Genomic DNA, 22,500 nt, shown 5'->3' with positions numbered 1-22,500 from the left:
TTACACATAGAAGTAGGTCTATAGACTACCTGGCCCTGATTACACATAGAAGTAGGTCTATAGACTACCTGGCCCTGATTACACATAGAAGTAGGACTATAGACTACCTGATTACACATAGAAGTAGGTCTATAGACTACCTGATTACACATAGAAGTAGGTCTATAGACTACCTGATTACACATAGAAGTAGGTCTATAGACTACCTGGCCCTGATTACACATAGAAGTAGGTCTATAGACTACCTGATTACACATAGAAGTAGGTCTATAGACTACCTGGCCCTGATTACACATAGAAGTAGGTCTATAGACTACCTGGCCCTGATTACACATGAAGTAGGTCTATAGACTACCTGATTACACATAGAAGTAGGTCTATAGGCTACCTGGCCCTGATTACACATAGAAGTAGGTCTATAGACTACCTGGCCCTGATTACACATGAAGTAGGTCTATAGACTACCTGATTACACATAGAAGTAGGTCTATAGACTACCTGGCCCTGATTACACATAGAAGTAGGTCTATAGACTACCTGATTACACATAGAAGTAGGTCTATAGACTACCTGATTACACATAGAAGTAGGTCTATAGACTACCTGATTACACATAGAAGTAGGTCTATAGAATACCTGGCCCTGATTACACATAGAAGTAGGTCTATAGACTACCTGATTACACATAGAAGTAGGTCTATAGACTACCTGGCCTGGGCACAAATGGAGGCATATAAATGTGCCCATTTGGTGGTCTGATAGTATTTCTGATTGGCTTAACGCACCGCCACTAAAGAGCAGTGGAGCTTCTCAAAGTCATGTGTTCTTCACCTCAAACAGCAAACAAACCAAGTCTGTTTTTTCATCCGTTGAGAATTACAATAGTCTCTCAATGCATTTGAATAATCTCCTTTCCATAACCACTCGGCGTGAAAAAGGGGGGGGAAAAATGTCATTCTCTGATCCCGTAGGAAACGTCATAAAATAGGTCCTGCTGATAACGTCTTATCCCCAAATAGCCTACAGCTGTGTCTGTCCCGAGCTCACTGGTCGGGAAACTCTGAGGGGACAGAATATTTTATACGCTGTTACAAGGAGCTTCGGGCTGAATCCAAGTTAATAGTTAATACAGTGTTTCAAGTTCATTGCAGACAGGCCATGTGTAGACAATGTGATTTATAGGATGTTTATTTTTATCAGGATATTTTTCTACCTGCAGGCTACAATGTTTTTTTCATTTGTTGGCTTTATGTCGGGCTATTTTTTACATACCTGGTAATGTCAGTAGAAGTGTGATTTCATCAAACAGTGAGCTTCAAGCATCAGACAAACTCAGAGCATATAGTAGATTGGATTAAAGCACAGATTACTTTCCGGTCGACTAATTTTTATTTTAGTTTGTGTGAGTTTGTGTGAGTGTGTGTGTGTGTGTGTGTGTGTGTGTGTGTGTGTGTGTGTGTGTGTGTGTGTGTGTGTGTGTGTGTGTGTGTGGTGGTGTGGGGGATAATTCTAGAAGTGTCAATATACTTACCTCCCCAAGGACATCACGGGCCCCCTCCACGTATATTGGGTGTATTGAGGTGCATTGTGGGGGAAATTCCATTATTTTTCTTTACAGGAAAGAAGACAGACAGACAGACAGACAGACAGACAGACAGACAGACAGACAGACAGACAGACACAGACAGACAGACAGACAGACAGACAGACACAGACAGACAGACAGACACAGACAGACAGACACAGACAGACAGACAGACACAGACAGACAGACAGACAGACACAGACAGACAGACAGACAGACAGACAGACAGACAGACAGACAGACAGAGAATTCAGTCTCTGTCTGGAGTAGGAGAGACCCATTGTATCTCCTGACGTCAACTATATCATATTTCAGAAGTGTAGGCAGGATAGTCTTTGTGGAGGTACAGTCGCTTGTTAGTAAGGAATTGTGGGTAACTGATACTATTATTGAATTACTTGCCCTTACGTGGTTTTGAATTTGGTCTTTTACTACTATAATGAATAAAACATTCAGAAATGTCTGAAACAAATCAATCACCAGGCATATCGGTTCCAGATCTTTCTATTGACGGGTCATATTAGTTTAGAACCCAAACGGTTCCAGATCTTTCCATTGACAGGTCATATTAGTTTAGAACCCAAACGGTTCCAGATCTTTCCATTGACAGGTCATATTAGTTTAGAACCCAAACGGTTCCAGATCTTTCCATTGACAGGTCATATTAGTTTAGAACCCAAACGGTTCCAGATCTTTCCATTGACAGGTCATATTAGTTTAGAACCCAAACGGTTCCAGATCTTTCCATTGACGGGTCATATTAGTTTAGAACCCAAACGGTTCCAGATCTTTCCATTGACAGGTCATATTAGTTTAGAACCCAAACGGTTCCAGATCTTTCCATTGACAGGTCATATTAGTTTAGAACCCAAACGGTTCCAGATCTTTCCATTGACAGGTCATATTAGTTTAGAACCCAAACGGTTCCAGATCTTTCCATTGACAGGTCATATTAGTTTAGAACCCAAACGGCTCCAGATCTTTCCATTGACAGGTCATATTAGTTTAGAACCCAAACGGTTCCAGATCTTTCCATTGACAGGTCATATTAGTTTAGAACCCAAACGGTTCCAGATCTTTCCATTGACGGGTCATATTAGTTTAGAACCCAAACGGTTCCAGATCTTTCCATTGACAGGTCATATTAGTTTAGAACCCAAACGGTTCCAGATCTTTCCATTGACAGGTCATATTAGTTTAGAACCCAAACGGTTCCAGATCTTTCCATTGACAGGTCATATTAGTTTAGAACCCAAACGGTTCCAGATCTTTCCATTGACAGGTCATATTAGTTTAGAACCCAAACGGTTCCAGATCTTTCCATTGACAGGTCATATTAGTTTAGAACCCAAACGGTTCCAGATCTTTCCATTGACAGGTCATATTAGTTTAGAACCCAAACGGTTCCAGATCTTTCCATTGACGGGTCATATTAGTTTAGAACCCAAACGGTTCCAGATCTTTCCATTGACGGGTCATATTAGTTTAGAACCCAAACGGTTCCAGATCTTTCCATTGACGGGTCATATTAGTTTAGAACCCAAACGGTTCCAGATCTTTCCATTGACGGGTCATATTAGTTTAGAACCCAAACGGTTCCAGATCTTTCTATTGACGGGTCATATTAGTTTAGAACCCAAACAGTTTCAGACGATACAGACGATTTGTTGTTGTCTCCTCGTTCGACCAGTACCGCTTTAGTTGGGCCGCTTTCCCCCGAAAGGCGGATAAGGTGGACGGAGACACACGGAGACACGCTGAGACACGTGGAGACACGTGTGGACGGAGACACGCAGAGACACGTGTGGACGGAGACACACGGAGACACACGGAGACACACGGAGACACACGGAGACACGCTGAGACACGTGGAGACACGTGTGGACGGAGACACGCAGAGACACGTGTGGACGGAGACACACGGAGACACGCGTGGACGGAGACACACGGAGACACGCGTGGACGGAGACACACGGAGACACGCGTGGACGGAGACACACGGAGACACGCGTGGACGGAGACACACGGAGACACGCGTGGACGGAGACACGCGTGGACGGAGACACGCGTGGACGGAGACACGTGTGGACGGAGACACGCGGAGACACGCGTGGACGGAGACACACGGAGACACGCGTGGACGGAGACACACGGAGACACGCGTGGACGGAGACACACGGAGACACGCGTGGACGGAGACACGCGGAGACACGCGTGGACGGAGACACGCGGAGACACGCGTGGACGGAGACACGCGGAGACACGCGTGGACGGAGACACGCGGAGACACGCGTGGACGGAGACACGCGGAGACACGCGTGGACGGAGACACGCGGAGACACGCGCTGACGGAGACACGCGCTGACGGAGACACGCGCTGACGGAGACACGCGCTGACGGAGACACGCGGAGACACGCGCTGACGGAGACACGCGCTGACGGAGACACGCGCTGACGGAGACACGCGCGGACGGAGACACGCGTGGACGGAGACACGCGGAGACACGCGCGGACGGAGACACGCGGAGACACGCGCGGACGGAGACACGCGGCACCATATGCAAAAACAACTGATATCTCCGACTTAAATTGACAGATTTTTCTTGATGTGGGGATGTTAATTATTATGCTAATTAGATTGACACCACGCGTACAAATCAGAGTAACAGACGAGCTTCAGAAAATCTATTGTCTTCATTCTAAACGGCGCCCTATTCCCTATAAATAACAGTGTAGTGCACTATAGATGGGATGGGGAGCTGTTTGGGACACACACATGCTCTGTATTAAGACGGTCTCTCTAAGGCATTCTGGGAATTAAGGGAATTATTCAATTAATTTAGTGAGGTGTGTGTGTGTGTGTGTGTGTGTGTGTGTGTGTGTGTGTGTGTGTGTGTGTGTGTGTGTGTGTGTGTGTGTGTGTGTGTGTGTGTGTGTGTGTGTGTGTGTATTTTTTCCATTGCATATTGCACTCCAAGAGTCGCCGTGATATTTTCCCAATCAGTTGATGCTCCAGAAGACAGTGTTCTGATCTGCTGTGTTATACAGCCTGTCTCTCTGACCTGCTGTTATACAGCCTGTCTCTCTGACAGCCTGTCTCTCTGAACTGCTGTTATACAGCCTGTCTCTCTGATCTGCTGTTATACAGCCTGTCTCTCTGACAGCCTGTCTCTCTGACCTGCTGTTATACAGCCTGTCTCTCTGATCTGCTGTGTTATACAGCCTGTCTCTCTGACCTGCTGTTATACAGCCTGTCTCTCTGACAGCCTGTCTCTCTGAACTGCTGTTATACAGCCTGTCTCTCTGACAGCCTGTCTCTCTGACCTGCTGTTATACAGCCTGTCTCTCTGACAGCCTGTCTCTCTGATCTGCTGTGTTATACAGCCTGTCTCTCTGATCTGCTGTTATACAGCCTGTCTCTCTGATCTGCTGTTATACAGCCTGTCTCTCTGACAGCCTGTCTCTCTGATCTGCTGTTATACAGCCTGTCTCTCTGATCTGCTGTTATACAGCCTGTCTCTCTGACAGCCTGTCTCTCTGATCTGCTGTTATACAGCCTGTCTCTCTGACAGCCTGTCTCTCTGATCTGCTGTTATACAGCCTGTCTCTCTGACAGCCTGTCTCTCTGATCTGCTGTTATACAGCCTGTCTCTCTGACCTGCTGTTATACAGCCTGTCTCTCTGACAGCCTGTCTCTCTGATCTGCTGTTATACAGCCTGTCTCTCTGACAGCCTGTCTCTCTGATCTGCTGTTATACAGCCTGTCTCTCTGACCTGCTGTTATACAGCCTGTCTCTCTGATCTGCTGTTATACAGCCTGTCTCTCTGACAGCCTGTCTCTCTGATCTGCTGTTATACAGCCTGTCTCTCTGACCTGCTGTTATACAGCCTGTCTCTCTGATCTGCTGTTATACAGCCTGTCTCTCTGATCTGATGTTATACAGCCTGTCTCTCTGACAGCCTGTCTCTCTGACAGCCTGTCTCTCTGATCTGCTGTTATACAGCCTGTCTCTCTGACAGCCTGTCTCTCTGACCTGCTGTTATACAGCCTGTCTCTCTGACCTGCTGTTATACAGCCTGTCTCTCTGATCTGCTGTTATACAGCCTGTCTCTCTGATCTGATGTTATACAGCCTGTCTCTCTGACAGCCTGTCTCTCTGACAGCCTGTCTCTCTGATCTGCTGTTATACAGCCTGTCTCTCTTATCTGCTGTTATACAGCCTGTCTCTCTGATCTGCTGTTATACAGCCTGTCTCTCTGACAGCCTGTCTCTCTGACCTGCTGTTATACAGCCTGTCTCTCTGAACTGCTGTTATACAGCCTGTCTCTCTGACAGCCTGTCTCTCTGACAGCCTGTCTCTCTGATCTGCTGTTATACAGCCTGTCTCTCTGACAGCCTGTCTATCTGACCTGCTGTTATACAGCCTGTCTCTCTGACAGCCTGTCTCTCTGACAGCCTGTCTCTCTGATCTGCTGTTATACAGCCTGTCTCTCTGATCTGCTGTTATACAGCCTGTCTCTCTGACCTGCTGTTATACAGCCTGTCTCTCTGACAGCCTGTCTCTCTGATCTGCTGTTATACAGCCTGTCTCTCTGACAGCCTGTCTCTCTGACAGCCTGTCTCTCTGACCTGCTGTTATACAGCCTGTCTCTCTGATCTGCTGTTATACAGCCTGTCTCTCTGATCTGCTGTTATACAGCCTGTCTCTCTGACAGCCTGTCTCTCTGATCTGCTGTTATACAGCCTGTCTCTCTGACAGCCTGTCTCTCTGATCTGCTGTTATACAGCCTGTCTCTCTGATCTGCTGTTATACAGCCTGTCTCTCTGACAGCCTGTCTCTCTGACCTGCTGTTATACAGCCTGTCTCTCTGATCTGCTGTTATACAGCCTGTCTCTCTGACAGCCTGTCTCTCTGATCTGCTGTTATACAGCCTGTCTCTCTGACAGCCTGTCTCTCTGATCTGCTGTTATACAGCCTGTCTCTCTGACAGCCTGTCTCTCTGATCTGCTGTTATACAGCCTGTCTCTCTGACAGCCTGTCTCTCTGATCTGCTGTTATACAGCCTGTCTCTCTGATCTGCTGTTATACAGCCTGTCTCTCTGACAGCCTGTCTCTCTGATCTGCTGTTATACAGCCTGTCTCTCTGACAGCCTGTCTCTCTGATCTGCTGTTATACAGCCTGTCTCTCTGACAGCCTGTCTCTCTGATCTGCTGTTATACAGCCTGTCTCTCTGATCTGCTGTTATACAGCCTGTCTCTCTGACAGCCTGTCTCTCTGAACTGCTGTTATACAGCCTGTCTCTCTGATCTGCTGTTATACAGCCTGTCTCTCTGACAGCCTGTCTCTCTGACCTGCTGTTATACAGCCTGTCTCTCTGACAACCTGTCTCTCTGATCTGCTGTGTTATACAGACTGTCTCTCTGATCTGCTGTTATACAGCCTGTCTCTCTGACAGCCTGTCTCTCTGACCTGCTGTTATACAGCCTGTCTCTCTGACAGCCTGTCTCTCTGACCTGCTGTTATACAGCCTGTCTCTCTGACAGCCTGTCTCTCTGACCTGCTGTTATACAGCCTGTCTCTCTGACAGCCTGTCTCTCTGATCTGCTGTGTTATACAGCCTGTCTCTCTGATCTGCTGTTATACAGCCTGTCTCTCTGACAGCCTGTCTCTCTGATCTGCTGTTATACAGCCTGTCTCTCTGACAGCCTGTCTCTCTGACCTGCTGTTATACAGCCTGTCTCTCTGATCTGCTGTTATACAGCCTGTCTCTCTGATCTGCTGTTATACAGCCTGTCTCTCTGACAGCCTGTCTCTCTGATCTGCTGTTATACAGCCTGTCTCTCTGATCTGCTGTTATACAGCCTGTCTCTCTGACAGCCTGTCTCTCTGATCTGCTGTTATACAGCCTGTCTCTCTGATCTGCTGTTATACAGCCTGTCTCTCTGACAGCCTGTCTCTCTGACCTGCTGTTATACAGCCTGTCTCTCTGACAGCCTGTCTCTCTGATCTGCTGTTATACAGCCTGTCTCTCTGACAGCCTGTCTCTCTGACCTGCTGTTATACAGCCTGTCTCTCTGATCTGCTGTTATACAGCCTGTCTCTCTGACAGCCTGTCTCTCTGACCTGCTGTTATACAGCCTGTCTCTCTGATCTGCTGTTATACAGCCTGTCTCTCTGACAGCCTGTCTCTCTGACCTGCTGTTATACAGCCTGTCTCTCTGATCTGCTGTTATACAGCCTGTCTCTCTGACAGCCTGTCTCTCTGACAGCCTGTCTCTCTGATCTGCTGTTATACAGCCTGTCTCTCTGATCTGCTGTGTTCTGGACGGTCTTCAAAATTCAAGCTGCTTTATTGGCATGAAAAACATTGTGTCAATATCTCTCTCTCTCTCTCTCTCTCTCTCTCTCTGTCTCTCTCTCTCTGTCTCTCTGTCTCTCTCTCTCTCTCTCTCTCTCTCTCTCTCTCTCTCTCTCTCTCTCTCTCTCTCTCTCTCTCTCTCTCTCTCTCTCTCTCTCTCTCTCTCTCTCTCTCTCTCTCTCTCTCTCTCTCTCTCTCTCTCTCTCTCTCTCTCGCTGTCTCTCTTTCTCTCGCTCTCTCTTTCTCTCTCTCTCTATCTCACCATCTCTCTCTCCATTTCCTGTCAGTAAACATAGAGGTTGGTTTAGTTCCCTGTGTATATATGACATGTGATGTATATCTCAGAGAATACCTTAGTTCAGTTAGCAGACAGACAAGGTTATGTAGGATTTACTTCCACATAAACCTTGGGACACACACACACACATACACACACACATACACACACACACACACACACCCACACACACACACACATACACACACACATACACACACACACACACATACACACATACACATACACACACATACACACATACACATACACACACATACACACACATACACACACATACACACACATACACACATACACATACACACACATACACACACATACACACACATACACACATACACATACACACACACATACACATACACATACACACACATACGCACACACACACCTTGGGACACACACACACACACACACACACACACACACACACACACACACACACACACACACACACACACACACACACACACACACACACACAATGGGAACATTGCATCTCTCTTGTCCTATTTGTCTCAATGGGAGTGCTGTCTGCCTGGCCACTCTGAGAAACACTGTTTCAGTCACACTGGGACGACAGAAATAGACTAGTGCTGTCTCTGTTTACACACACACAAACACGCACACACACACACGCACGCACACACACACACACACTGCTCTCTCTCTCTATTAGCTGTGACTCTAATGCTCTCTCAGTCCCCTGATCCTAGACCCGTCCACTTACCTCTCCTCTCCTCTCCTCTCCTCTCTTCTCTTCTCCTCTCCTCTCCTCTCCTCTCCTCTCCTCTCTTCTCCTCTCTTCTCTTCTCCTCTCATCCCCTCTCCTCTCCTCTCCTCTCCTCTCCTCTCCTCTCCTCTCCTCTCCTCTCCTCTCTTCTCCTCTCATCCCCTCTCCTCTCCTCTCCTCTCCTCTCCTCTCTTCTCCTCTCATCCCCTCTCCTCTCCTCTCCTCTCCTCTCCTCTCCTCTCCTCTCCTCTCTTCTCATCCCCTCTCCTCTCCTCTCCTCTCCTCTCCTCTCCTCTCCCCATCTCCATATCTATAAAAGAGCAGTGTCTCTGCTATGTGGACCAGTCCCATTTTCAGCCATGTATATCTATAATAGACCCGTGTCTCTGCTATGTGGACCAGTCCCATTCCCAGCCATGTATATCTATAATAGACCCGTGTCTCTGCTATGTGGACCAGTCCCATTTTCAGCCATGTATATCTATAATAGACCCGTGTCTCTGCTATGTGGACCAGTCCCATTCCCAGCCATGTATATCTATAATAGACCCGTGTCTCTGCTATGTGGACCAGTCTCATTCCCAGCCATGTATATCTATAATAGACCCGTGTCTCTGCTATGTGGACCAGTCCCATTCCCAGCCATGTATATCTATAATAGACCCGTGTCTCTGCTATGTGGACCAGTCCCATTCCCAGCCATGTATATCTATAATAGACCTGTGTCTCTGCTATGTGGACCAGTCCCATTCCCAGCCATGTATATCTATAATAGACCCGTGTCTCTGCTATGTGGACCAGTCCCATTCCCAGCCATGTATATCTATAATAGACCAGTCCCATTCCCAGCCATGTATATCTATAATAGACCCGTGTCTCTGCTATGTGGACCAGTCCCATTCCCAGCCATATATATCTATAATAGACCCGTGTCTCTGCTATGTGGACCAGTCCCATTCCCAGCCATGTATATCTATAATAGACCCGTGTCTCTGCTATGTGGACCAGTCCCATTCCCAGCCATGTATATCTATAATAGACCCGTGTCTCTGCTATGTGGACCAGTCCCATTCCCAGCCATGTATATCTATAATAGACCAGTCCCATTCCCAGCCATGTATATCTATATCCATCACTCTCTGTGTCTCCTGGGTTCAGAAAGGAGGAATCTTCATGTCCAAGTACTGTACAATTTTGACACACACACACACACACACACACACACACACACACACACACATACACACACACACACACACACACACACACACACACACACACTAGGAGGGCCATATTGGCAGTAGTGTTGCATTATTTGGCTGGGCTGTATTGGCAGCAGATATGACCTGATACATGACATCAACAGGAAGAGGAGGGACTAGTGGAGACAGAACTGGGCTGTAATTGGTAGAAGATATGACCTGATACATGACATCAACAGGAAGAGGAGGGACTAGTGGAGACAGAACTGGGCTGTAATTGGTAGAAGACATGACCTGATACATGACATCAACAGGAAGAGGAGGGACTAGTGGAGACAGAACTGGGCTGTAATTGGTAGAAGATATGACCTGATACATGACATCAACAGGAAGAGGAGGGACTAGTGGAGACAGAACTGGGCTGTAATTGGTAGAAGATATGACCTGATACATGACATCAACAGGAAGAGGAGGGACTAGTGGAGACAGAACTGGGCTGTAATTGGTAGAAGATGTGACCTGTTTACATGACATCAACAGGAAGGGGAGGGACTAGTGGAGACAGAACTGGGCTGTAATTGGTAGATTGGACAGCTCTAGAGCTTCCTAATGTCTATTTCATTGGCCAGAGAGAAGATATGCACATTAAGAAGGTAAGTATGTTTTTATTGACTAAGGTGATAAATATATATTTATTTAACCTTTATTTATCCAATCAATTAAGAATACATTCTTATTTGCAATGACAGCCTGGTTATTTGGGACACTGACTAATCAGACAAAGACAGTGAGAGAAACAGCCTCCAACTCAATATCTGACTACCAGAGAAACAGCCTCCAACTCAACATCTGACTACCAGAGAAACAGGCTTCTGGTCAATATCTGACTACCAGAGAAACAGCCTCCAACTCAATATCTGACTACCAGAGAAACAGCCTCTAACTCAACATCTGACTACCAGAGAAACAGCCTCCAACTCAATATCTGACTACCAGAGAAACAGCCTCCAACTCAATATCTGACTACCAGAGAAACAGCCTCCAACTCAACATCTGACTACCAGAGAAACAGGCTCCTGGTCAATATCTGACTACCAGAGAAACAGCCTCCAACTCAATATCTGACTACCAGAGAAACAGGCTCCTGGTCAATATCTGACTACCAGAGAAACAGCCTCCAACTCAACATCTGACTACCAGAGAAACAGCCTCCAACTCAATATCTGACTACCAGAGAAACAGCCTCCAACTCAATATCTGACTACCAGAGAAACAGCCTCCAACTCAATATCTGACTACCAGAGAAACAGCCTCCAACTCAACATCTGACTACCAGAGAAACAGCCTCCAACTCAACATCTGACTACCAGAGAAACAGCCTCCAACTTAATATCTGACTACCAGAGAAACAGCCTCTAACTCAACATCTGACTACCAGAGAAACAGGCTTGAATGGAGGTAGAGGATGAATCACAGAACAAGAATGAGAGAGAGGAGAGGAGTCTGTTTGTCACACCCTGGCCTTAGTATTATTGGTTTTCTTTATTATTTTAGTTAGGTCAGGGTGTGACATGGGGAATGTTTATGTTTTGTTGGTGTTGGGTGTTTATATGGTAAAGGGGTTATGGGTTGTTGTATAGTATATGGGTTTGTGTGGAGTACAGGTGTCTAGTGTTTTCTATGTATGTTTAGTTGTCTAGGAGAGTCTATGGTGGCCTGAATGAGTTCCCAATTAGAGACAGCTGATTTCGGTTGTCTCTGATTGGGAGCCTTATTTAGGGTAGCCATAGGCTCTCATTGGTTGTGGGTAATTGTCTATGTAAGAACGTTAGTAGCCTGTATGTTTGTGCACAACGTGTGTAGCTTCACGATCGTTTATTGTTTTGTTTGGTGTGTAAGTGTTTTTTGTTTCGTTTTGCCTTCGTCATAAATAAACGAGATGGCGTATTTTCCAAATGCTGCGTTTTGGTCCGTAAATCCTCCACACGATCGTGACAGAATTACCCACCATAGGACCAAGCGGCATGACCAGCGGCAACAGGAGCAATACAAGGATTTATGGACATGGGAGGAAATTTTAGACCGGGAGGTACCAGGAGAATATAACCGCCCCAAAGCTGAGCTGGAGGCAGCGAAAGCAGAGAGGCGGCGATATGAGGAGCTAGCTCGGAGGCAGGAAAAGGAACCTACAAAGGATCTGGGTTACACTACGTGGGAGGAGATCGATAGGTGGGCGATCAACCCAGGGAGAGTGCCGGAGCCCGCCTGGGATTCTCTGGCGCAGTGCGAGGAGGGATACCGGCGAATGGAGGCAGCACGACGAAGCGGTAGGAAGCCTGTGGGAAAACCCAAAAAATTTCTTTGGGGGGGGCTTAAAGGGAGAGTGGCGAAGTCAGGTAGGAAACCTGCGCCTACTCCCTGTAATTACCGTGGAGAGCGAGAGTACGGGCAGACACCGTGTTACGCAGTAGAGCGCACGGTGTCTCCTGTACGTGTGCATAGCCCGGTGCGGGTTATTCCACCTCCCCGCACTGGCAGGGCTAGATTGAGTATTGAGCCGGATGTCATGAAGCCGGCCCTACATATCTGGCCACCAGTGCGTCTCCTCGGGCCGGTTTACATGGCACCAGCCTTACGCATGGTGTCCCCGGTTCGCCTACATAGCCCGGTGCGGGTTATTCCACCTCCCCGCACTGGTCGGGCAACGGGGAGCATTCAACCAGGTAAGGTTGGTCAGGCTCAATGCTCAAGGGAGCCAATACGCCTGCACGGTCCGGTATTTCCGGCGCCACCTCCCCGCCCCAGTTCAGTGCCACAAGTGCCTACACCACGTAACAGGCTTCCAGTGTGTCTCCAGAGTCCTGTTCCTCCTCCACGCACTCGTCCTATGGTGCGTGTCTCCAGCCCGGTATCACCAATTCCGGCACCACGCACTAAGCCTTTTGTGCGTCTCCAGAGTCCTGTGCATCCTGTTGCTGCTCCCCGCATTAGCCCTGAGATGCGTGTCCCCAGTCCGGTACCACCAGTTCCGGCCCCACGCACTAGGCCTAATGTGCGTCCCCAGGGTCCAGTATGCCCTGTTCCTGCTCCCCGCACTAGCCCTGAGATGCGTGTCCCCAGCCCGGTGCCACCAGTCCCGGCACCACGCACCAGGTCTACAGTGCGCCTCAGCCGGCAGGAGTCTGCCGTCTGCACAGCGATGACTGAACTGCTCGTCTCCCCAGCGCCATCTGAGCCATCCGTCTCCCCAGCGCCATCTGAGCCATCCATCTCCCCAGCGCCATCTGAGCCATCCGTCTGCAATGAGCCTGCAAAGCCGCCCGTCTGCCATGAGCCTGCAAAGCCGCCCGTCTGCCATGAGCCCACTGAGCCGTCCGCCAGACAGGAGCCGCTAGAGCCGCCAGCCAGACAGGAGCCGCTAGAGCCGTCCGTCAGACAGGATCTGCCAGAGCCGCCAACCAGACAGGATCTGCCAGAGCCGCCAACCAGACAGGATCTGCCAGAGCCGCCAACCAGACAGGAGCAGCCAGATCCGTCAGCTAGCCATGAGCAGCCAGATCCGTCAGCTAGCCATGAGCAGCCAGATCCGTCAGCCAGCCATGAGCAGCCAGATCCGTCAGCCAGCCATGAGCAGCCAGATCCGTCAGCTAGCCATGAGCAGCCAGATCCGTCAGCTAGCCATGAGCAGCCAGATCCGTCAGCTAGCCATGAGCAGCCAGATCCGTCAGCTAGCCATGAGCAGCCAGATCCGTCAGCTAGCCATGAGCAGCCAGATCCGTCAGCTAGCCATGAGCAGCCAGATCCGTCAGCTAGCCATGAGCAGCCAGATCCGTCAGCCAGCCATGGGCCATCCCTCAGTCCGGAGCTGCAGTCCCTCAGTCCGGAGCTGCAGTCCCTCAGTCCGGAGCTGCCATTCCTCAGTCCGGAGCTGCCCCTTACCCTGGTGCTGCCCCTTACCCTGGTGCTGCCCCTTACCCTGGTGCTGCCCCTTACCCTGGTACTGCCCCTGACCCTGGTACTGTCCCTGACCCTAGTACTGCCCCTGACCCTGGTACTGCCTCTTACCCTGGTACTGCCCCTTAGTCCGGAACTGCCCCTGAATGCAATGGGGTTAAGGTGGAGGGGGGTCGTTTGGAGGAAGCCTAGGAGGTGTTTAGGTACTGTGGTGACGTGGGGACCGCGACCAGAGCCGGAGCCGCCACCGTGGATGGAAGCCCACCCAGACCCTCCCCTAGACTGTGTATGGTGCGCCCGGAGTTCGCGCCTCAAGGGGGGGGTTATGTCACACCCTGGCCTTAGTATTATTGGTTTTCTTTATTATTTTAGTTAGGTCAGGGTGTGACATGGGGAATGTTTATGTTTTGTTGGTGTTGGGTGTTTATATGGTAAAGGGGTTATGGGTTGTTGTATAGTATATGGGTTTGTGTGGAGTACAGGTGTCTAGTGTTTTCTATGTATGTTTAGTTGTCTAGGAGAGTCTATGGTGGCCTGAATGAGTTCCCAATTAGAGACAGCTGATTTCGGTTGTCTCTGATTGGGAGCCTTATTTAGGGTAGCCATAGGCTCTCATTGGTTGTGGGTAATTGTCTATGTAAGAACGTTAGTAGCCTGTATGTTTGTGCACAACGTTTGTAGCTTCACGATCGTTTATTGTTTTGTTTGGTGTGTAAGTGTTTTTTGTTTCGTTTTGCCTTCGTCATAAATAAACGAGATGGCGTATTTTCCAAATGCTGCGTTTTGGTCCGTAAATCCTCCACACGATCGTGACACTGTTTTGTCAGAATTGAAAATGGCCTTCAAACTCATCTGTCCTCTCTTCCGCTCTCTCTCCTGCATTTCAAAGGACTCCAGGCAATTATTATTTCAATGCCAAACAATTTCAATCATTTTGTATTATTAGATTGTACCCTTTGATATGGCTGCTTGAGAGAGAGAGAGAGGTTCAGGTGGAGAGAGAGAGAGAGGTTCAGGTGGAGAGAGAGAGAGAGAGAGGTTCAGGTGGAGAGAGAGCTGCTGTGTGTGTGTGTGCCAACTGAGCCATGCTGCACACACACACTCGCACGCATAGACACACACACACACGCACCTCGTTCCATACCGGCTGTTGAAATACCCCATTTACTCTCTAATATCAAGAGCATGTGAAGAACTCTAGGAGTGGTATCTGTCTGTCTCAATGTGAAGAACTCTAGGAGTGGTATCTGTCTGTCTCTCTGTGAAGAACTCTAGGAGTGGAAACTGTCTGTCTCTCTGTGAGGAACTCTAGGAGTGGTATCTGTCTGTCTCTCTATGAAGAACCCTAGGAGTGGTATCTGTCTGTCTCTCTGTGAAGAACTCTAGGAGTGGTATCTGTCTGTCTCTCTGTGAAGAACTCTAGGAGTGGTATCTGTCTGTCTCTCTGTGAAGAACTCTAGGAGTGGTATCTGTCTGTCTCTCTGTGAGGAACTCTAGGAGTGGTATCTGTCTGTCTCTCTGTGAAGAACTCTAGGCGTGGTATCTGTCTGTCTCTCTGTGAAGAACTCTAGGAGTGGTATCTGTCTGTCTCTCTGTGAGGAACTCTAGGAGTGGTATCTGTCTGTCTCTCTGTGAAGAACTCTAGGAGTGGTATCTGTCTGTCTCTCTGTGAGGATTCCAGAACGATCAACATTTCTGTTGTAATGAAATAACTTGGCAAGAGTCCAGATTGCAATTATAAACAGGTGGGATTTGATACCTTGAGATAAAAATATTTCTGTTAATTAATCAGTAAGAAAGATAAAACACAGTTATCCATTAACAGTCTCATTGTTTTCACACAGAGATTCAGTCATTTGATATCTTGTGATGATTATTTAGTGACATTTAAAATATAATAAAATGACATTCGACTCTGCAGCATTATAGACAGTGATGGCTGGACAGGAAACTGGTAACCATGGCGTTTTGTCTTGAAACAAAATGTCACCCTAACCCCTACGTAGTGTCCAACAGGCCCTGGTCCAAAGTAGTGCACTACGGGGATAACTAGTCAGATGAAACAACATGTCACCCCATCCCCTACGTAGTGTCCAATGGGCCCTGGTCCAAAGTAGTGCACTACGGGGATAACTAGTCAGATGTGTAACTGAAACCATTCAACTGAAAGGTGTCTTCCTCATTTAAGGAAGGAGGGGGGGGGGGGGCTGCCTTAATCAACATCCATGTTATCGACACCCGGGGAACAGTGGGTTAACTGCCTCGTTCAGGTGCAGAACAACAGATTTGTAACTTGTCAGCTCGGGGATTCGATCCAGCAACCTTTGGGTTACTGGCCCAGCGTTCCTACCCTCCAGGCTACCTGCCGCCCCTCACAGGAACCTAAGGTCTGTTTGTCTTTAAATGTCTGGTTCCTCTCTGATCTCTGAGCTGCTCTAGACAACCTTTTCATTAACACGGCTAATTAGAATGATTAGAGAGGCTAATATGACTGATAATGGCTGAGGAGAGAAGGAGGGAGGGAACAGAGGGAGGGAGAGAGGCAGAGAGCAGTAAAGGCTGAGAGAGAGAGAGAGAAGAGAAAGAGGGGGGAGGTGGATAAAGAGAGAGAGTGAGAGAGAGAGAGAAGAGAAAGAGGGGGGAGGTGGATAAAGAGAGAGCGTGAGAGAGAGGGAGAAAGAGGGGGGAGGTGGATAAAGAGAGAGAGAGTGAGAGAGAGAGAGAGAGAGAGAAGAGAAAGAGGGGGGAGGTGGATAAAGAGAGAGAGAGTGAGAGAGAGAGAGAGAGAGAGAAGAGAAAGAGGGGGGAGGTGGATAAAGAGAGAGAGAGTGAGAGAGAGAGAGAGAGAGAGAAGAGAAAGAGGGGGGAGGTGAATAAAGAGAGAGTGTGAGAGAGAGAAGAGAAAGAGGGGGGAGGTGGATAAAGAGAGAGAGTGAGTGCATTGACCTCCTGTTCAGTCTCTCCATCCAGTGTTTAGGATGTCGATACTGTCTGGGAGTTGGGACCCAGTAACCCCGTCTCTCCACCCCTCCATCTCCCCATCTCTCCATCTCCCCTTCTCTCCACCCCTCCATCTCCCCTTCTCTCCACCCCTCCATCTCCCCTTCTCTCCACCCCTCCATCTCCCCGTCTCTCCACCCCTCCATCTCCCCTTCTCTCCACCCCTCCATCTCCCCTTCTCTCCACCCCTCCATCTCCCCGTCTCTCCACCCCTCCATCTCCCCTTCTCTCCACCCCCTCCATCTCCCCTTCTCTCCACCCCTCCATCTCCCCTTCTCTCCACCCCTCCATCTCCCCGTCTCTCCACCCCTCCATCTCCCCTTCTCTCCACCCCTCCATCTCCCCGTCTCTCCACCCCTCCATCTCCCCGTCTCTCCACCCCTCCATCTCCCCGTCTCTCCACCCCTCCATCTCCCCATCTCTCCACCCCTCCATCTCCCCTTCTCTCCACCCCTCCATCTCCCCTTCTCTCCACCCCTCCATCTCCCCGTCTCTCCACCCCTCCATCTCCCCTTCTCTCCACCCCTCCATCTCCCCTTCTCTCCACCCCTCCATCTCCCCTTCTCTCCACCCCTCCATCTCCCCTACTCCCCCTTTCCTCATTGAGTCTGAGCCACAGAGCAAATACGCTGCAGCAACATTGACGGGACGGACAATTGAGACACCCCAGAGAGAGAGAGAGTGAGATACAGAGAGAGAGACAATGTGAGAGAGAGAGAGAGTGACAGAGAGAGACAACGTGAGAGAGAGAGTGACAGAGAGAGACAACGTGAGAGAGAGAGAGAGAGAGTGACAGAGAGAGACAACGTGAGGTAGAGAGAGACAACGTGAGGTAGAGAGAGAGAGAGAGAGAGAGAGACAACGTGAGGTAGAGAGAGAGAGAGAGAGACAACGTGACAGAGAGAGACAACGTGAGGTAGAGAGAGAGAGAGAGAGAGAGAGAGAGAGAGACAACGTGAGATAGAGAGAGAGAGAGACAACGTGAGGTAGAGAGAGAGAGAGAGAGAGACAACGTGACAGAGAGAGACAACGTGAGAGAGAGAGAGAGAGAGTGACAGAGAGAGACAACGTGAGATAGAGAGAGAGAGAGACAACGTGAGACAGAGAGAGACAACGTGAGAGTGACAGAGAGAGACAACGTGAGGTAGAGAGAGAGAGAGACAACGTGAGGTAGAGAGAGAGTGACAGAGAGAGACAACGTGAGATAGTGAGACAGAGAGACAACGTGAGGTAGAGAGAGACAACGTGAGGTAGAGAGAGACAACGTGAGAGTGACAGAGAGAGACAACGTGAGGTAGAGAGAGAGAGAGACAACCTGAGGTAGAGAGAGAGTGACAGAGAGAGACAACGTGAGATAGTGAGAGAGAGAGACAACGTGAGGTAGAGAGAGACAACGTGAGGTAGAGAGAGACAACGTGAGATAGTGAGAGAGAGAGACAACGTGAGGTAGAGAGAGAGTGACAGAGAGAGACAACGTGAGATAGTGAGAGAGAGAGACAACGTGAGGTAGAGAGAGACAACGTGAGGTAGAGAGAGACAACGTGAGATAGTGAGAGAGAGAGACAACGTGAGGTAGAGAGAGACAACGTGAGGTAGAGAGAGACAACGTGAGATAGAGAGAGAGAGAGACAACGTGAGGTAGAGAGAGAGTGACAGAGAGAGACAACGTGAGATAGTGAGGTAGAGAGAGACAACGTGAGGTAGAGAGAGACAACGTGAGGTAGAGAGAGACAACGTGAGGTAGAGAGAGAGGCAGAGAGAGGTAGAGAGAGAGAGAGACAACGTGAGGTAGAGAGAGACAACGTGAGGTAGAGAGAGAGTGACAGAGAGAGACAACGTGAGGTAGAGAGACAGTCCTGGCTCCAGTTTATCTCATGTCAGAACATCTACGTTGGGTTTATAAAACATTAAGAAGACCTGCCCTTTCCATGACCGGTGCCTGACCAGGTGACTGACCGGTGCCTGACCAGGTGACTGACCAGGTGAAAGCTATGCTCCCTTATTGATCAGTGTAGATGAAGGTGGAGGAGACGGGTTAAAGAAGGATTTTTAAGCCTCGAGACAATCGACACATGGATTGTGTATGTGTACCGTTCAGAGGGTGAATGAACAAGATGACAGATGTAAGTGCCTCTGAACGGTGTACGGCAGTAGGTGCCCGGCGCACCTGGTTGTGTCAAGAACTACAACGCTTCTGGGTTTTTCACGCTCAACAGTTTCCTGTGTGCATCCAGAATGTTCCACCACCCAAAGGACATCCAGACAACTTGACACGACTGTGGGAAGCGTTGGAGTCGACATGGGCCAGCGTCCCATGTGGAACGCTTTCGACACCTTGTAGAGTCCATGTTCTGACGAATTTAGAACGTTCTGGAAACAGCCAGATCAATTATTTTACCACAGGGAATAGGGTGTTGTTTTCGGTAACCTAGGAGATAGACTACACATTAACATAACACTCTGTCTGATTAACTAACTAACTTACCAACCAACACGTACAGGAACTGACTAACTGCCTGTGTGGTTACAATGTAGTCATGTGACATTACGTAACTCTTTATTCCATATTAAACACATTGTTACATGATCAGAATGTCCCTCCCCCTCCTCCTCTTCCTCCCCCCTTGTCCTCCCTATTCCTCCCCCCTCCTCCCAACTCCTCCCCTTTACACCCCTCCCCCTTCCTCCCCTACTCCCCCATCCTCCCTTCCTCCCCCATCCTCCCCTCCTCTCATCATTCTCCCCCCTCCTCCCCCCTCCTTCCCCTTCCTCTCATCATTCACCCCCCTCCTCCCCCTTCCTCTCATCATTCTCCCCCCTCCTCCCTCCTCCTTCCCCTTCCTCTCATCATTCACCCCCCTCCTCCCCCTTCCTCTCATCATTCTCCCCCCTCCTCCCCCCATCATTTGGGACACATTTGGGTGTAACACAAAACCGACAGGGGACACATTTGAGTGTAACATAGCATGTTGTAAACTCTCTCCTCTCTCTCTTCTTCACAGACAGACAATTTTCCCGCTGAGCCCAATTACATGGGCAGCAGGCAGCAGTTTGTTCAAAGGTAAGGACTCATCATGAATCCCAATATTCTATATGCTTTATAGTTATAACTAGAACCTATACTAGTACTGTACCCTAACCCTTTATAGTTATAACTAGAGCCTATACTAGTACTGTACCCTAACCCTATATAGTTATAACTAGAGCCTATACTAGTACTGTACCCTAACCCTTTATAGTTATAACTAGAGCCTATACTAGTACTGTACCCTAACCCTATATAGTTATAACTAGATCCTATACTAGTACTGTACCCTAACCCTTTATAGTTATAACTAGATCCTATACTAGTACTGTACCCTAACCCTTTATAGTTAGAACTAGATCCTATACTAGTACTGTACCCTAACCCTATATAGTTATAACTAGATCATATACTAGTACTGTACCCTAACCCTATATAGTTAGAACTAGATCATATACTAGTACTGTACCCTAACCCTATATAGTTAGAACTAGATCCTATACTAGTACTGTACCCTAACCATATATAGTTATAACTAGATCATATACTAGTACTGTACCCTAACCCTTTATATTTCTATCTTTAATTGTTTTTTGTCCTGTAGCAGCTCGACATTCAAGGACCCAGAGCGAGCCAGCCTTAGAGACAGTGGTCATGGAGATAGTGATCAGGCCGATAGCGACCAGGACACTAATAAAGGCTCCTGCTGCGACATGTCGGCCAAGGAGGCTCTGAAGATGAAGGCTACGGGGGTTAAACCACCTCCTCTTGAACAGGGTGAGTCCTCCTTACCTTGTTACTCTTCACCCTCAGACTCTGACAGGATCACCTCCTTCTATTGTGAACTCAGCCTTGTCTGAGTCTGACAGGATCACCTCCTTCTGTTATGAACTCAGCCTTGTCTGAGTCTGACAGGATCACCTCCTTCTGTTATGAACTCAGCCTTGTCTGAGTCTGACAGGATCACCTCCTTCTGTTATGAGGTCAGCCTTGTCTGAGTCTGACAGGATCACCTCCTTCTGTTATGAGGTCAGCCTTGTCTGAGTCTGACAGGATCACCTCCTTCTGTTATGAACTCAGCCTTGTCTGAGTCTGGCAGGATCACCTCCTTCTGTTATGAGGTCAGCCTTGTCTGAGTCTGACAGGATCACCTCCTTCTGTTATGAACTCAGCCTTGTCTGAGTCTGGCAGGATCACCTCCTTCTGTTATGAACTCAGCCTTGTCTGAGTCTGACAGGATCACCTCCTTCTGTTTTGAACTCAGCCTTGTCTGAGTCTGACAGGATCACCTCCTTCTGTTATGAACTCAGCCTTGTCTGAGTCTGGCAGGATCACCTCCTTCTGTTATGAGGTCAGCCTTGTCTGAGTCTGACAGGATCACCTCCTTCTGTTATGAACTCAGCCTTGTCTGAGTCTGACAGGATCACCTCCTTCTGTTATGAACTCAGCCTTGTCTGAGTCTGACAGGATCACCTCCTTCTGTTATGAGGTCAGCCTTGTCTGAGTCTGACAGGATCACCTCCTTCTGTTATGAGGTCAGCCTTGTCTGAGTCAGGATCTGCTGTTTCTGTAGTGTTAGTTAGCTTGATGTACAAGTAACCTCCCTGGACAGGACGCCAGTCTATCTCCTGTTTCTGTAGTGTTAGTTAGCTAGATATACAAGTAACCTCCCTGGACAGGACGCTAGTCTATCTCCTGTTTCTGTAGCGTTAGTTAGCTAGATATACAAGTAACCTCCCTGGACAGGACGCTAGTCTATCTCCTGTTTCTGTAGTGTTAGTTAGCTAGATATACAAGTAACCTCCCTGGACGCTAGTCTATCTCCTGTTTCTGTAGTGTTAGTTAGCTAGATAGACTAGCATCCAGGGAGGTTACTTGTATATCTCCTGTTTCTGTAGTGTTAGTTAGCTAGATATACAAGTAACCTCCCTGGATGCTAGTCTATCTCCTGTTTCTGTAGTGTTAGTTAGCTAGATATACAAGTAACCTCCCTGGACAGGACACAAGTCTATCTCCTGTTTCTGTAGCGTTAGTTAGCTAGATATACAAGTAACCTCCCTGGACAGGACACAAGTCTATCTCCTGTTTCTGTAGTGTTAGTTAGCTAGATAGACTAGTGTCCAGGGAGGTTACTTGTATATCTCCTTTTTCTGTAGTGTTAGTTAGCTAGATATACAAGTAACCTCCCTGGACAGGACACAAGTCTATCTCCTGTTTCTGTAGCGTTAGTTAGCTAGATATACAAGTAACCTCCCTGGACAGGACACAAGTCTATCTCCTGTTTCTGTAGTGTTAGTTAGCTAGATAGACTAGTGTCCAGGGAGGTTACTTGTATATCT

The 22,500-nt window shown here is 48.4% G+C and overlaps 1 protein-coding gene across 1 annotated transcript in view; it reads left to right on the top strand.

The window, feature by feature from the left end:
* The window catches only part of LOC129840629 (protocadherin-17-like), a gene marked incomplete at its 3' end in the record, with an annotated part of 82,068 nt that extends 61,130 nt beyond the window's left edge, over nt 1–20,938 (top strand). Inside the window, 2 exon segments of the mRNA XM_055908640.1 lie at nt 20,139–20,197; nt 20,766–20,938. Coding sequence (XP_055764615.1) covers nt 20,139–20,197; nt 20,766–20,938 — 232 coding nt within the window.
* Between the last annotated feature and the right edge of the window lie 1,562 nt (nt 20,939–22,500).

The sequence above is a fragment of the Salvelinus fontinalis genome, chromosome 41 (genome assembly GCF_029448725.1).
Source record: "Salvelinus fontinalis isolate EN_2023a chromosome 41, ASM2944872v1, whole genome shotgun sequence".
In the NCBI taxonomy this organism is placed as follows: Eukaryota; Metazoa; Chordata; class Actinopteri; order Salmoniformes; family Salmonidae; genus Salvelinus; species Salvelinus fontinalis.
The sequence above is the reverse complement of the archived record's forward strand: the minus strand, read 5'-3'. Positions and strand labels throughout refer to the sequence as shown.